Source organism: Manis pentadactyla, chromosome 6, assembly GCF_030020395.1.
Source record: "Manis pentadactyla isolate mManPen7 chromosome 6, mManPen7.hap1, whole genome shotgun sequence".
In the NCBI taxonomy this organism is placed as follows: domain Eukaryota; kingdom Metazoa; phylum Chordata; class Mammalia; order Pholidota; family Manidae; genus Manis; species Manis pentadactyla.
Window position 1 is genome coordinate 62,906,416 of NC_080024.1, and position 15,426 is coordinate 62,921,841.

The following is a 15,426-nucleotide window of genomic DNA, read 5'->3' on the forward strand; positions in this document are numbered from 1 at the left end:
CTCACTACAGATCACAAGTCTGCAGACAATCACATAAAGCAGTGAGAACTGAATATGTGACCAACAGATCACATATCATTTTCTCTTCTTAATGCTCACTGCCATTATTGCTAATAATAGGAGGAGAAACAGGCTGGAGATGTGTTGAATGAGGAAATGTCTGACACTAGATTTCTTTCCTATCATTTATTGGTCAAAGGATGTGGTTTATAATAATGTAGTTTTAAAAAGAATTTTCAGAATAATCATTTATTTTCTAAAACTAGATATTCCATCTGGTCTATAAATAGAAGAAGCTCTACCAGAAAACACACATTTGCCAGAAACATGAGAGCAGGACTGGAATCAGATTTCAATGTGACTCTAACTTCCTACACACACTTTGGACCCTAGTCACATGGTTTCCAGCACCAGACACAAGTCAGGGAAAGAGAGGAGGAGTCTGAATGTGTTGTCCTTTGAATAGCTACATGATCTGACAAAACAGGAAACTGTTTTCAGCACCTGCATATTGAGTGGGATAGTTGTTTTGCCTTAATGATAATTGAAACCAATCATTTTCCGTAATATTTCTCTTAGCTAAAAAAGGAATTGAGTCAAGTGAACACTGCATGCTAATGAATGGATGGCATAGTACTGGCCCCAAGTCCAGGAGCAGCTCCACACAGCATGAGCCACAGCAGGCCTGTGGGCTCAGACCACCTGGGTTCCAGGGCTGTGTCTGTCCCATGCAGGCAGGATGGTCTTGGGCAGGTTACCTAACCTGTGCAGGCTTTGGGTTTTGCATCTGTGATATAAGTTAGGGTCGCAATGTGGATTTAAAAAGATAATAAAAAAACAAAGCACAAGCATCTGGTTAGAATGTAATAAATAATAGCTGTGTCAATTACTGTCACTCCAATTAATATTTTTACTATTCCCCATGTTTTTAACCACTTGCCAAGTTCAGTTAAAACAGCTCTGTGGCATTTCAAACTGTGGTTTAGAGGTCCAGACAAAGATAAATATTCTCTCTTCAGCTCTCAGGATTAACTAGTTCCTGAAAGACAGCCAATAAGTAAGCCCCCTAGGCAACTGTTTGCCTTTTACGAAAATACATTAACATATTACTAATTTTATTCCCCTCATCTTTTCATCTTGAAGCATTTAGAAAATTAATTATTCAATTAATCCAGGCTTATTGTAGAAATAAAGATAAACTAGAACACACTCTCCAATAATCTCATTACCCAATGATAACAATGAACTTTTGATACTTTTCTCTATGTACACATAAATATACATATAAATATGTTTATTTTATAAAAAGTAGAATCATTCTAAACATACTGGACTGTGGCCTCTATTTTTAAATCACTTAGCAGATCTGTATTATCACGAATGGCTCCGTACTACTCTGTATATGGAGATATCATAATATTTAAGGCCATAAAAAGCACAAAAAACCCTCCTTTTATTGCACTTTATGAGCTTTCCAGTTTTATAATTATAAATGATGCTTTGATAAACAAATGTCCACACATTCTTGCACAACCGTTCCATTTATTTTCTTTGGAATAAAGTGGTAGCAGTAGAGTCAGGTCTATATTGCCAAATTGTCCTCTAGAAAGGTAGTATTTTCCCACCAGCAAATGTGTGAGAAAGTTTATAATTTCAGGTATTTAATAATTTAAATTTTGCCAACCCAATAAATGAATTATTTTCCCTTCTATTTATTTGATTGCCAAATGAGATTGGATCTTTTTCTTGGGTTTATTGGCCATGTGATTTCTCCTTCTGTGAAATGCCCTTTCATGTCCTGTAGTATGACATTTTCATTAAAATACTATTTGAAGACAGTAACTCCGTCTCTCATGGTGGTTTTCAAAGTGTGATGTGGGGGCCCACAAGAGCTGCTCAAAGGATGTGAGGGTAAAACTGGTTTTTAGAATAACAGTAAGAGATTTGTCTTTCCTACTCTTATTCTCTCACAAGTATACAGACATTTCCAGAGGCTTCATGACATGTAATAACGCCGTAGGCTGAATCCAGAAGCAGGATTTATTATTGCTTTTTAAATCAATAAATACATATTTAAACTTTTTGTCAGTTCTAATTTTGAATGTGGTGAATACTGACAGATGTGACTCATTTAAAAAAGCTCTTTGGAGTCCTCAGTAACTTTTCAGACTGTAACAGAGTCCTAAAACCAAAAACTTTTAGAACTGCTGACCTACCATAGAAGGAAAAAAATACTTATTACAGAATGGTATTTGTTTTGGGAATTTATGATGGATATTACTTTTGGCCATAGAAAGGTTTTACATTTTTATATAGAAAACTTACCAGCTTTCTTCCTGTTTTCTGATTTTGTTGGCATACTTTAAAGACTCCCTATCTCAAGGGTATTAATCTAGTAGTACTAAAATCCTACTAAGCTAAGCTTTAGGAAAAGAGATCAAACAGCATTTCTTCAGGGAATCCTTCTGTTATGTCTTTAGATTAGATTTTTGGGTTGGACACTCTTTGACTCCAGTATTTCTCTGTCATAATATTTATCAAAATAGTAATGAAATAGTTATTTTTACAATTACGTCTAGTAGTTCACTACTGGATATTCCATGTGCACTGGGACTGTTCTGCTCATCACCATAGCCCAATACCTGAAGGGCACCTTGCCCCAGTAGAGGTTCAATGAATATCTGAATGAATGAATATAAGCACATTTGTTACAGCAAACAAATTAGCTTCCATGTCTATATTCTCTTGTGTAAAATTGTTACGTATTGCAGCATTAATACCACCATGGTATTTCCTTCCCCAAATATTTATTGATCAATTGGTGTGTTCAAGGTACCTTCTAGATGCTGTACAGTGATAAACAAAACAGGTTATCTGACTTTCTTACATTTTAGCTAATGAGACATGCATTAAATAACAAACTGAAAAATTCCTTTTTAATTCCATAGCAGCAAAGACTGTAAAAGAGATGCTCTCAGGACACATAAAGGGAGACCTCATCTGATCTGGGGTCAGGAAATGCTTCCTTGAAGACATGCTATTTAGCTACTAGCTGAATAAAAAATGGGAGCCACTTTGGAAGTGGGAGCCAGGGGTAGTGTGCTGCTGAAATGGGATGAGTTTTAAAAAAAAACTGCATTTGCAAGTACACTGGATGAGGGAGGAATATGTACCTGTTGAGGGATCAACCCAGAAATTAAGGGGCAGAATGATGCTCCTGAGATGAGGCTGCTGAGGCCAGAGCACAGAGGGTTTCAGGAGCCTTGTTAGATATTTTGGCCTTTGTCCTAGAGTACTGGGAGTCCCTTCTAGGGATTTAAAACTGGAGTGATCTGATTAGATCTCCACTGACCACTTACTGTAGTAAACAAGTATTACTTACATGTTTTGTTCTGTTAATTATTTCAGCCCAGAACAAAGTCCCTCACATCTCACATCTAGACTCCAGCGGACAGTACTACTTTTATATCCCTAAATAAAAATTCACTTAACTCACTGGTCCTAGAGATTTCAAAAATAAATAAAATAAATAAGGTTATTGTGAAACACCAATGAAACGCAAAGTCCAAAGACACATCTAATAATAGGAGTAAACAACTCCGTCATTTTAAAAGTGCATGCAGTGTTCATTCGGCATCAGCAGGTGGCGTAAGGCATCATGTTACTGCCACGGCTGTCAGGAGCAGAGGTAAGTTACTTAAATCTCTGCTGAGTCAGGGAGGAATAATGTGGGCTCTGACCGCGCTATTTATATTCACGTATCATGTGACCTAGCTCAAATGTCTCATCCTGGGCTGCCTTCTTCCACTCACACAATACAATTCTCTCATTACTGTTTTTTGTTTTACAGTTGACAAAACTTAAGAGGATTTATAACATCAAAAGTTTTCTTTTAAAAGTGTTTTTATAGTCAGCCTACCTCCTTCATCAACAGAGTACTCTGCAAATTTCCAGACAAACTATATTTTTATTTCTCACTGAATAGAAGCCAAAGCTGCCTAACACGGTGTGTATAGTACAGAAAAATGTCTGGTAACTATCTTTTGTTTCAGAAGATAAGATTTCAATATTCTGTACAAATACTTAAGACATATGATAAGGCAACAAGATTGGAGGTACTTTCTTTGTTGTTACATATGAAATGGAGGATTATTAGGTCTCCAAACATTTTTAACACAAAAACTAAAAAAATAAAAAGCCCCAATTTCTAAGCTATCAGAACTGTCATCAAGTTCTCTGGTTCTCTTCTTTGCTGAAGCTCGTGATGGCCCTTTAGGGCCAGAGGCTGTGACTCTGGTGAGAGATTTACCTACCGCCACTCCGCCTTGTGGTGCAGGAACGAGTTACATTGGTCAGGAAGGTTAGTGTCATTTGACATGGACTCCAGAATTGAAATGATCTGCTTGAAAGATGGCCGTTTCTGAAGAAGACAAAATTAGTAATCACTCATTGGGACTTAAGAAAGTAGATCTTCAAGAAATAATCTACAAGTGTAATAATAAGCTTAACTTGTCTTAACAAAATGAAATACGATGTGATGTCCTGACATAGTTAATTTACAACCATGAGGCTGCATAGTTTAGGGAACCACATTCCTTATTTTCAGCCAGTTAGTCATAAGAATAGACTTACATGTCGTTTTTCTATCATGTGGCCTAACGATAAATAATAATAGAGTTTTCCACCAGATAAGGGAAGTACTGATTCTTGTTTTTGGGTATGTCTAAGGACTCCTAAAAGGAAAACGTTAAATTCTTTAAAATATTTATGTGACTAAGCAAATATGGTAAAAGTTAATGGTAGCTTCTGGGTGGTAGGTATACCAGTGTGCCATGTCAAATTCTCTCAAATTTTCCACATGTTTGAAATTTTTTTTACTACAAAATGTTTTATAGTAAAATTTTATAATAAAATAGTCAAAAATATATCAATCTATCAGAACTAATAAAATTTCCTAAACCAATTGCTCAGAGAAAAATTCCCCAATCTTAAGTCATCATAACTTCATTGTTCTCAATATTTACTCCGCATTGTAACTAGCTTTGGTGCTGGGAAACTCTTAAGGTCCTGTTTGCTAGAAACTGGAAGAGCAGTGGTCAGGGGTATTTCTTTAGCTACTAGTAACTACACAAGTCTGTCTCTTTAGACTCTAGCCATGGTTGAAACAAAAGGTTAAAACAAAAATGGAAAAAGATAATAAAAAAATGATGCATGTTCTCTCATCATGCCCCATAATTATACCATTTCTGAACAAATTACAGTTGCAGCAATTAAAATAAGCATTTTAATTTAGGAGCACAAAAACAGGAAGGAGCAATGTCGAGGGTGGCTTGCTCCTAGGATTTGAGTGCTTCCTACATTAACAAAGGCAATTTTTCCATTTCTGAGGGATGTAAAACTGGCACATTTACTCTGTATTTTGCCTTTATTGTATTCTTTTAAGGGTGTGTGTGTATTTTAAGAAGAGGGCATAAGTAGCTAAATGTTGCTGATGTACTTTAAGCTTTCTAATAAGGAAAGAGGAAAATGCCTAAGTAGGAAATTTAAAAATACTCTGTCTTCTTTTAACTGTTCTGATTTTAATTTCTCCCACCATATGTTAGGTTGCAAAAGGAAAAACGCCTTAATTGTTTGCACAGGAAGTTAATTATATCATAAATATATGATTTTCTTTTTGCATGGAAAAGCAGCAGGAAGAGCTAATGAATTTTTGAAGAATAATATTTTTCCTATATTTAATCATTCTTGAAATAAGGTGAAACTCTTTTGTAACTGGATGACAATATTCCTAGAAAAATGTCAATTTTATAGGTAGAATATGCTCTCAGATGGAATCTATCAAAGTGAACATTCAAAAGGCAGTAACAATGTAATTCTGTGGTAATAATGTTCTATGTATATTTTGGTTACAGAATATATTTGGTCTAGAAACTTCCTCTGAAGGGGCTTACGTTCCTTTTAGGTATCACGTAGACTTTGCTTACTCAAAGTCACAATTAGGACCATTTATTAAGCATCTACAACATTATTTTTGTTATCTTCATTTTATAGATGAGGAAAATCAGTCTCATAAAAGTATGAATTGCTCAGTATCACCCAGAAACCAGGGACTATGCTTTTAAATACTTCAAAATGTTTTATGAGGTTAAGATATTACCTCCTATTAAACTCAGGGCTTTAACTACTATTTTTTCCTTATTTAGAAATATCATTTTAGAACCTGAACCAATACCCGCCTTTACTTTCTTCTTTGCCTCAATAAAATATTTTGATCACTTGGTGGAAGTCATTGGAATGACTTGGTATTTACCTATTACCAGATGTCTCTTGTATACATTGCCCCTTCCTCATTGCAAAAGAACATATTTCTATAGGTGACCTGAATATTTTAATCTATGTTAATAATACTCTAAAGCCTAAGGACTGAAAAAAAAAAGAAGAAAAATTTTAAACTAATTATTGCTCTACATATGTGCACAGGCCTGGTACAAAATTCTGGTAGAACTGCTACATACTTCCAGCCAGAGGACTAAAATGTGCCTCTCAGGAAATAAACCTTGGTCTAGCTATGTTAGTTCACAAAAAATTGGGCATCTACTTACTAAATTTATGTAAGGTGCTATGGGAAACATATAAAAACTAGCTCTATTTCCTCATAGAGCTGCCATCCATTTAGAAAGGAAAGATATTTAAAAAAAATACAAAGGCGCAAGGTAGGGCAGTAGCCCAGACTGTGGTTTAAGGAAAGCAGTACCAAGGGCTGGCTGGGGTGAGCAGAATAACCGAGGAAGGCCTGATGATGACGTGATCAGGGAGAAAAGACAAGAGGACAGCACTTCCGGGACTGAAGGTGTGAAAGGGGCATCTGGGGGAGATCAGCAGCAGGAGTTAGAAATGTGGGCTCTGGCTGGATGTATAATCAAATCAAATACAGGGAGCAGGTATTAGTTTAGTTGTATTAGAATAAAATGCCATGAATTTAGGAAATAAAAATCAATCTTTAGCATTCTTTATACTTTTCCAGGCTAGAACACAAGATTCCTCTGGTCCTAAAGGAAGGTCAACTTACTACATGTTAAAGACATGCCAACTTCATGGCTCAACACTCAATGTCCTTGTTGTGTGAAGTGCTTACATTACCATTTAATTATTACACCATAAATGTATATCTTAGAATTTTAATTAATATAGTAAAGAGTTTCCAATTAGGAAATTAAAAATCTGCTTTGCATACTGAAATATAATTACAATTCTAGAGCTCTAGTTGTATTAACCTAATAAAATGCAAATAAATTCAGATGAAATTTCTATTTAAGTATCAGAGAGAAAAGTACTGCTAAAATTACTACATATACCACAATGAACAAGTAATTGGTAGGAAGGATAGTATGATACCATTCTAACAGTATAAAATAAATGTCCTGGAGCAAACTAGCAAATAGCCACTTACAGTCTCTATTAGATTAGTCAAAAATGCAGGCATTTCTCCTAAGGCTTGAAAATCCCCATATTCTGCAAAATCACACACTAAAATGAGAGGACCTAAACAGGGGTAGGGCAGACCATTCAAAACTTATGCAATTTTGTCACAGATTACTAACAACAATAATAATCCTAAATAGAAATACTGACATAGTTAAAAAATGTTAAATTGTTTAATTAAAAAATACTAAGTATATATAAGAACTTTCCTGTAAAAAAGGGTGAAGGTAGTTTGATAATAGGAGTAAAAGCAAAGGCTGCTGGTTATTAGGGCAAAAATGGAATGTACAAGGCCGGAGAGAACCAGCAGCCAGCTTCCAATCACAGCACTGGTGCCAGCCTGCAGGGATCGCGTGGAGCACAGGGCCTTGGAGACAGTGTCCCTGGCCGTGCTCCTGGCCGCACTCTTGTATGCACCGCTGCACTTGGTGCTGAGCTGTTCTCTCTTGGTGTGTGGAACAAAGTGCTGCAGAACACTGTGCATGCTTTAATGTGATCTCTGTGCTATATTAACACAGCTCCCATACCCACCAAACATTAATGAATTAGTCCACTAAAGAAATATATTGTAGAAGAACAGACTATATGTCATCATTATTCATTCCTCTTGGGTGTCAAATTGGAACTGGGTTTAAATTAAGGAAGAAATTCCATTCTTAAGTCTTTCTTCCTAGATCTCTACTTGAAAGGTCAGTTTGTAATGTGTGTTTCCATGAGAAACTGGACAAATTTGAACTATAAAATTTTAGTTCTTTTCTTGAGTGCATCTCTTTTACTTTAATGTTTAATCTTTGAGGATCTTTTTCTATTTTTTAACTTTTTAATATGGGAAATTACAAACACACACAAAAATAGAGAGAACAATATAATGAACTTCCATATATACCTATTACTCAGTTTCAAAAATTATCATGGCCTATCTTGTTTAATCTATACTGTCATCCATTTCCACTCACTTTACTTTGAAGCAAATTTAAGACTTGCCTATCATCTTATTTATAAATACTTTCATATGTACATAAAAGTCTTTTAAAATGATCTTTGCAGGGAAAGAAAATAGGTCATTCATGTTTGAATGTGATAACCACAGGAAAGCCTAAATTTTGGAATTTTCCTAACTCTATCGTGGTATCTTAAAAAACATTCCTGCAACTGGACAGGGAGTACATACCAAGATTGTCTACAAGTGCTCTACTTTTTGCCTGGTCTTTGGTTAGAAAGGCAACATGGTGTAGTGGTTAAGAACAGGGATGTGTATCAACCTGCTTGGATTCATTCTCCAGCCCTGTCACTTACGAGCTCCATGACCTTGAGCTCTTTACTTAACCTCCCTGTGGCTTGATTCTTCATCTGTAAGATGAGGATAATAACAGTAATTATTTCACAGAGATATTCTGAGGAATAAATGAGTTAATATATATAAAGTGCTTGTAATAGTGCCTGGCATATAATAAGCACTGTGTGCTGGCAATTTTTATAACATAACATATAGTAGTTAATGAAAAAAGATTAAAAACAGAGGAACAAAATTCTCTTTAATGAATCAAGAATGCCAGAGTACTGGAAGAACAAGCCAATAATGAATTTCTAGGGATGAAGACAAGCAGGTGTGAAGACAAGCAGGTGTCAACAGAAAGCCTTAGCACTCAGTCTGGGGCTCACAGGAACAAACATTCAATCCAGCCTCATTCTGTAATGAGTTTTATTAACCCTTTAAAAAAACTCAAAGCCAAATAAACAAATGAAATCTCAGAATTCTGAATAATAACAACAGCAGCACATATATATACACACACATACCTTGGCGTCAGCTTCCCAACACTGGTGCAACAGTTCAGCAAAACTTCTGGGGCAACTGCTGGGAATGGTTAATCTCTACAAGACAGAAAGGAAAAACCAGCCCAAAGTAAAACGTGGATTTTTCTCATTAAGGTAAACAAATACTAACCGAAAAGCCATAGAAGAGTTAATTTAAGAGCATAAACAAGACATGAAATTTAAAGCCTCCATGGATTAATATATGACAGGTGAGAATTTATATTTAGATTCATAATATCTAACAATGATCATAATAAAGACACACTTTTCCTCTAAAGAGGAATCACAGTGGACGGATAAATCAGGTTCAGCACAACAAAGGCAACAAAATACAGAACCAAGTATAAAAGAAACTACAATAGAAGAGGGGCAAGTTGGAACTTAAGCACTAAATTCCAAAACAACAAATCTATCACTGCACTTTTATAGGCTATTATGATATGCAAACAGGCCAGGCAACTAGGAAACCAGTTCAGCTTTGGCAGGAGGTATACAGCTCTGAGAACATCTTCAGCACAGATGATCACAGAGATAATTTTAAAGAAGTGTGCATTTTCTCATTGGTAAATAAGATGTTCTGAATGTATGACTCATTATGGCTTAGTTCTGGTCAAACCCATACACTGTAAGGATTTGACACATGTCAAAGATCATAATGTGAGGATGAGTCCTGTTCTAACATTCTACAGTAGTGGTTCTCACAGAACACTTAATCCCCCAAGCTGTCTAGAAATCTATGCAGGCATTTTTGTTTATTTTAAAATGGAGATTTGCACCTGGAGCAGGTCAAGAATGCTAGATATCCTTCAATATATTGTAAAGCCCTAATTAAGAACTCTCTTGTATTCTACCAAACTTCAAATGCCCCGTGTGCATTCATGTAAGTAAAATAAGCAAACACTGAGCTTTACAATTTTCTGAGCTTGGAATCTAACTCTGATTTATAAATAAATAAAAGTATTTTTTGAACAGTTTTGAAATGCACTGAACTTTTAAACAATAAAATAAATCAAGGGCAGGTTGATTTTGCATTATTTATAACCTTACTCTGATTTTTGGAAAATGTCACCTACAACAGAGTTTGTTGCTCATGGTACTGGAATCATTAACACAACCCAACTCTACTCTGCATTTGTAGCTGTTCAATTCTATTTGTCCTTAGAAGCAAGCATCTAAAATTGTCCCATTATCCTCTCCACCATGGTCATACCTGAGCACCTGTACACAGTGATACACATTTCATTGATTTCTTCTTTATATTATGGTTAGAGCATTATGTTGACTTCCAATATGTTGTGTACAGTTAAGTTGTACATCCTCCAAATTCCATGTGAGGGAAGTAGAAGGAGCCTTTAGACAGTTGTTATAAAAAGGGCACTGGGTATGACAGAGTTGAGAACCACTGTATCAAGAAGTACTAAGATTTATTCTACAGTATTGTTTGCCAAAGAAGCTTTGCAAATAAAACCCTTAAAACTAAGTTGGATTTGGGAGAGGCTATGTGTAAAACTAGAAAAACAGCTGCCTTGGCAGGAAACAGACGATCTGTATTTGGAAACACAGATAAAATTAAAATCAACCAAAAGAAATAAAACCTTAAAATTAAGAAAAACAAAAATACAAAACAAGTTAGAGAATATGCTAAGAATTTAACTTTATAGTTTTGTGTTTTATAGAATAGAGCAAGATGTAGTAAACTATATTATATCTTACTGTAATGTGAACTAGAAACCTTTTGATGAAGGTCAAAAGAAAAATCAGGTGTTTATTTTTAAAAATATGGTTGTGGCAACTAATAAAAACTGACAGCGACTGCAATTATGCAACTGAATGTCCTCCATGCGTAATGAAAAATAGTTTCCAAAAAGGGTTACATTTTGTATATAACTTTATCTCACATTTTTCCAAGAACTGAAATGTGAACTGGATGAATATGGATGCTGGTCTTTTCTATCATCTTTTCTTATTGACAAACTTTTTAGATACCACATCTGAGACATTATAAGAGGAGACACGATTATTTTAATTTATCTGAGATATGGTCAAATATCAGTTAAATCTAGACTCAGACACTTTATGTAGGAGATTACTTTGGTACATTAAGAAATATTTTTTAAAAAACCCTAAAATATTGATTACATAACTGTGCACATTCCTAATGCATTAAAGCATTCTGAAATAACCAGGTATCAGCACTGGATTTGCAACACTACTTAAAACTTAAATATTTTAAAGTAAAACAGTTTCCAATTTAAAATTAAAATACCTCCTAACCACTAAGTTAGGTTAGTGGTTAAGTTGGCATGACATTTTGTGAAGAACATATTCCTTTTTGTACCATTTTCTATATAAGAGGCAAAAAATATTTTTTAAGTCAAGTTTTTAATCTTTTTCTACAGTCAAGAACAATGGATGAAGTGTTTTAAGAATTTCTATGTTACCCAAGAATAGTAGTTTTGCTGTGTAGAACAAAACACATTTTATATGAGAATCTAAGTACTTTCAAATATAGAAATAATGCTGCCAGAACATTCTGAATGACCACTAAGTGAATTCCATGGAAATTACAAAGGCAAATCTACATATCTGTAAAATTTAAAAAACTTATTAGTAATACCCTCTTAATTCATGCCTTCTGTAAGCATTCCTGTTTGCTTTGTTAAGTTTAACAGTGCTTTAAGGATCTACTTTTAATAGGATTTAATGTTAGGAAAAATTATTGTTTGAAGGTCTTACTTCATTATTAAGGGTTCAGATGCAAAGAGCAATCCTAAATGGTGAAACCGAGTAAGGTCTAGAGCAGTTAAGAGTAATGTATCTGTGTCAATTTTGTTTTGATATTTTATCATACTTATATCTCACCAGTGGGGGGAAGCTGGGTGAAGGGTATACAAAATTCTTTGTAATAGTTTTGCAGCTTTCTGTGAGTCTGTAATTATTTCAGAATAGAAAGTTATAAGGAAAAGGTAAACCTACTATTTCAAAATAGGTGCATTCTAGAGTGACTAGCTCACATTTAAAATGTCTTCCAGAAAGTTTAAACATACCATTTTTTATGAGATATTAAATGAGGCCTGTAAAAATACAGCTTTCGGTTTTCAAATCAATAACCCAAGGTATTCCAAAGTAAAAATACATAAAATAAAATAATTAGATGTTGAAGGAATTTTATAAATTATAGTCAAAGCCTCCGTTTTATTATGAAATGAGAAAACTCCTTGAGGGTTATTTAAATGTTAGAGAACAGAATTTGTTTTGGTAGTAAGTTCCTCCATTTATGGGGTGAAATGAAGACAACCATCTTGAATGATAACAACAGAAACTGCGTTTAAACTTGGTTTCCATATTTTTGACAAATATGAATAAGAATAGATGGATAACTATCCTTAAGATACCCAATTTTCCTTAAGTTCATTTGAAAATTGAGAAAACTTATTTCACCATTTCAACTTACTCTTATAGTTAACAAATACAGTATGGGAGGTGTCTGAATAGTCTCCATCTCTTACTGGCTGATCATCAGATCACACCATGGATAAAACAGTACACTCTACTTAAGGGGATCCATGGGGAGAGAGGGGGAGATAGCCTCCTTATATACATGTTGAGCGGGTTCTGAAGGTTATTTATGGGCCATCCCCAGCCCTTGAGTCAACTATCCAAAGGCAGCTTGTGAATTCATTTTTCTCATCAGCGTTAACAATCCTTGATGGATATGCCAAAATATTGGAAGTGTTTTAGATTCAGACGTATTCTCTGCCATCCTTTCAATGAAATAGCACTTCAAATAATAAATTATTCTGTCTTAATATATATTTGGAGGGTCCAGTTAGCTTAAAAACAAAACAAAACAAAACCCTTTCTTTTAGTTTATCTTGAAATGATATAGAGGGAAAAAATTACACTGATGGTCTGCTCCCAAGTCAACAGAAGGTCAATAGCTTTCTTCACTCTCATTTGTAAACCCAGAACCAAACATCTAATCATCTCACTGGCAAAAGAAACAGAACAGTAACAAGTGGGTTCTGGCTTCATGAACACATCAGTTCTCCTGTATGGGAGGTCTGATCTAACAGCACACCAGGAACAACTACCACATTAAATTAAAACAGAACAGCTCCTGTGAAACAATGAAGACACATTCTTAAATGTAACTCCTTTGCATTTTTCTTAAATTGGCAGCTCTCTCCCATCAAGTTCAGCTGTCATGAACATTTCATCCATTCTCAATGGCTTATGAGGACAAATTAATAAGGTAACTCTGGATTATATGATCTAAAATATAGAAACTTGGTTTCTCTTGGTCAATAGTGGTTTTTTGATTAGTCTAGATTGTTCCTGTACTCACATGGGGAACAGAGCAATCTAATTCTTTTAAAGCATTAAAAAGAGAATATCTCTATATATTCACCTTTTTGCAAATGATTTTATCCTAAGGTTGCTCTCTTACCTTTTGTGGAGGGCACAGATAAAATCTGGAAATGAAGAAGTTTTGTGAAATAAAGTTGTTTTGCATTGCAAAGACAACTGCATGCTTCCATTACTTGATCTCAATTCTCATAATACCTTGCTATTGGATGCTTCATCCTTATGCTGAGAATTTCCATGGCTGTGCATTTCAGTCACAATTTTAAACCTTTCAAAATGTAGTTGCTCCCTTTGATATGAATGTACCATGTTCTCTGATGTAGGCTCATAGGTCCAACTAACTGAAAGCCTCAATTTGTGGGAAGAAGAAAAGCGAGGCTGGGGACACAGCACAAACGGTGTTTACGCCACTGAAGTTCTTTTGAAGTGGAAAAGCTCTGCATGAGGAAGGGAACAGCTATGCCACTGCCTCGCCGATTCCAGCGAGGAGCTCATCTTCAATGTAGTGTTCAACGTAGGTGGCAAAACTGTAATTTTTCCCTTTTTTGAAACTATTTTTTCTTCTTTTATTTTTGAAATTCTCATCTAAGCGACAGTTTCTTGTACTATAGTGACTCCTGCTGGGAGAGGTAAGTTGAAGTAGCTGAAGGTCTCTTACAGATATATCAACTCCCGGCCAGTAAAAAAGATGTCCTAAACGCAGGAGATGGAGTTAAACTGTTCCCCTACCTTGGACGCAATGGCTTCTTTCATCACTAAGAACAAACCCCTAGGTTTTACAATTGGGACTGAGAAACTAGTACAGTACTTGTACAATTTTTGATCTACAGCATCACGACGTGAAGCTGCAACAATTAGATGTAAAGGGTCCATTCATGAGGAATAACATCACTTTGACCCTTTGTGTTAGCTCCTACTGCTAATCTTTCCATAAGCGTGAACTTACTTTCAATTTGAAGAAGATGAAAAAGTCTTTTGCAAAACCCCAATACTGTTTTCTGATCTATGCACCTGAATGGAGAATCGTAGTCTTACCTCGTTTTTTTCCACTACAAGCCAAGCTACTTGTAATCCTTCCAAACCTTTAAAGGGGACCTCCCTTGTTAGCATCTCCCAGAGAACCTGGAACAAAAAGAAAATGGAATTTTTATTCTTGTACTTTATATTTTTGGTATATTACTGAAACTTTATCTAATACATAACTGTATCCAATACCAGACAGAACCAACCCCATCTACAGAACTTGGGCAAAAGGTGTATATTCATGCACAGAACCTCTTCCAAATATTATATGTATACATTTTTTGTTCTTTTTTATAAAGAAAGAAATCTGGTTTAGAAATTAAAACATCTACAGCCAGACTTAAAATTGTATGAAACCAGTGGCCCTAAGTGATTTAACTTTGTTTCATTTGTTATTAGAATTCTCACATATTGCCACAAATTAAGATTTTATATTTTGTTAGTCAAACTCTTTCCACCATCAATCTATGATATATTTCTCTATAAGATAATAACTGGCAATTCAACCATACTTTTAAAGGTTCAATAATGGTCTCATGCGAAAAAAAATAAGTAAATAAAAAAATCGAGCCCCAAATCCAAATCACTGACTAAACCACTTATCCCATAATGGTAGATCATGTTCAGATTTTGTGCTGTAGAGAAATCTCTCTCAAAATGAGTTAGCCTAAGGAATTCACTTCCATCTGCATATAAGTTATTGTACTGTATTCTAAAATGTAATAAACACTTTAT

General features: G+C 35.0%; 1 protein-coding gene across 5 annotated transcripts in view; it reads right to left on the reverse strand.

The window, feature by feature from the left end:
- MAP3K20 (mitogen-activated protein kinase kinase kinase 20) overlaps positions 1 to 15,426 on the reverse strand; it is a 201,551-nt gene that overhangs the window by 49,871 nt on the left and 136,254 nt on the right. For all 5 annotated transcript variants that reach the window (XR_008998261.1, XM_036876928.2, XM_036876926.2 and 2 more), the window contains 3 exons: positions 14,704 to 14,790; positions 9,283 to 9,357; positions 4,314 to 4,420 (listed from right to left, as the gene is read on the reverse strand). Coding sequence is in view for 4 of the 5 variants with exons in the window: in XM_036876928.2 (XP_036732823.2) it covers positions 4,314 to 4,420; positions 9,283 to 9,357; positions 14,704 to 14,790 (269 nt within the window). In the remaining variant the exon portion in view is untranslated. The remainder of the gene's footprint in view (positions 1 to 4,313; positions 4,421 to 9,282; positions 9,358 to 14,703; positions 14,791 to 15,426) is intronic.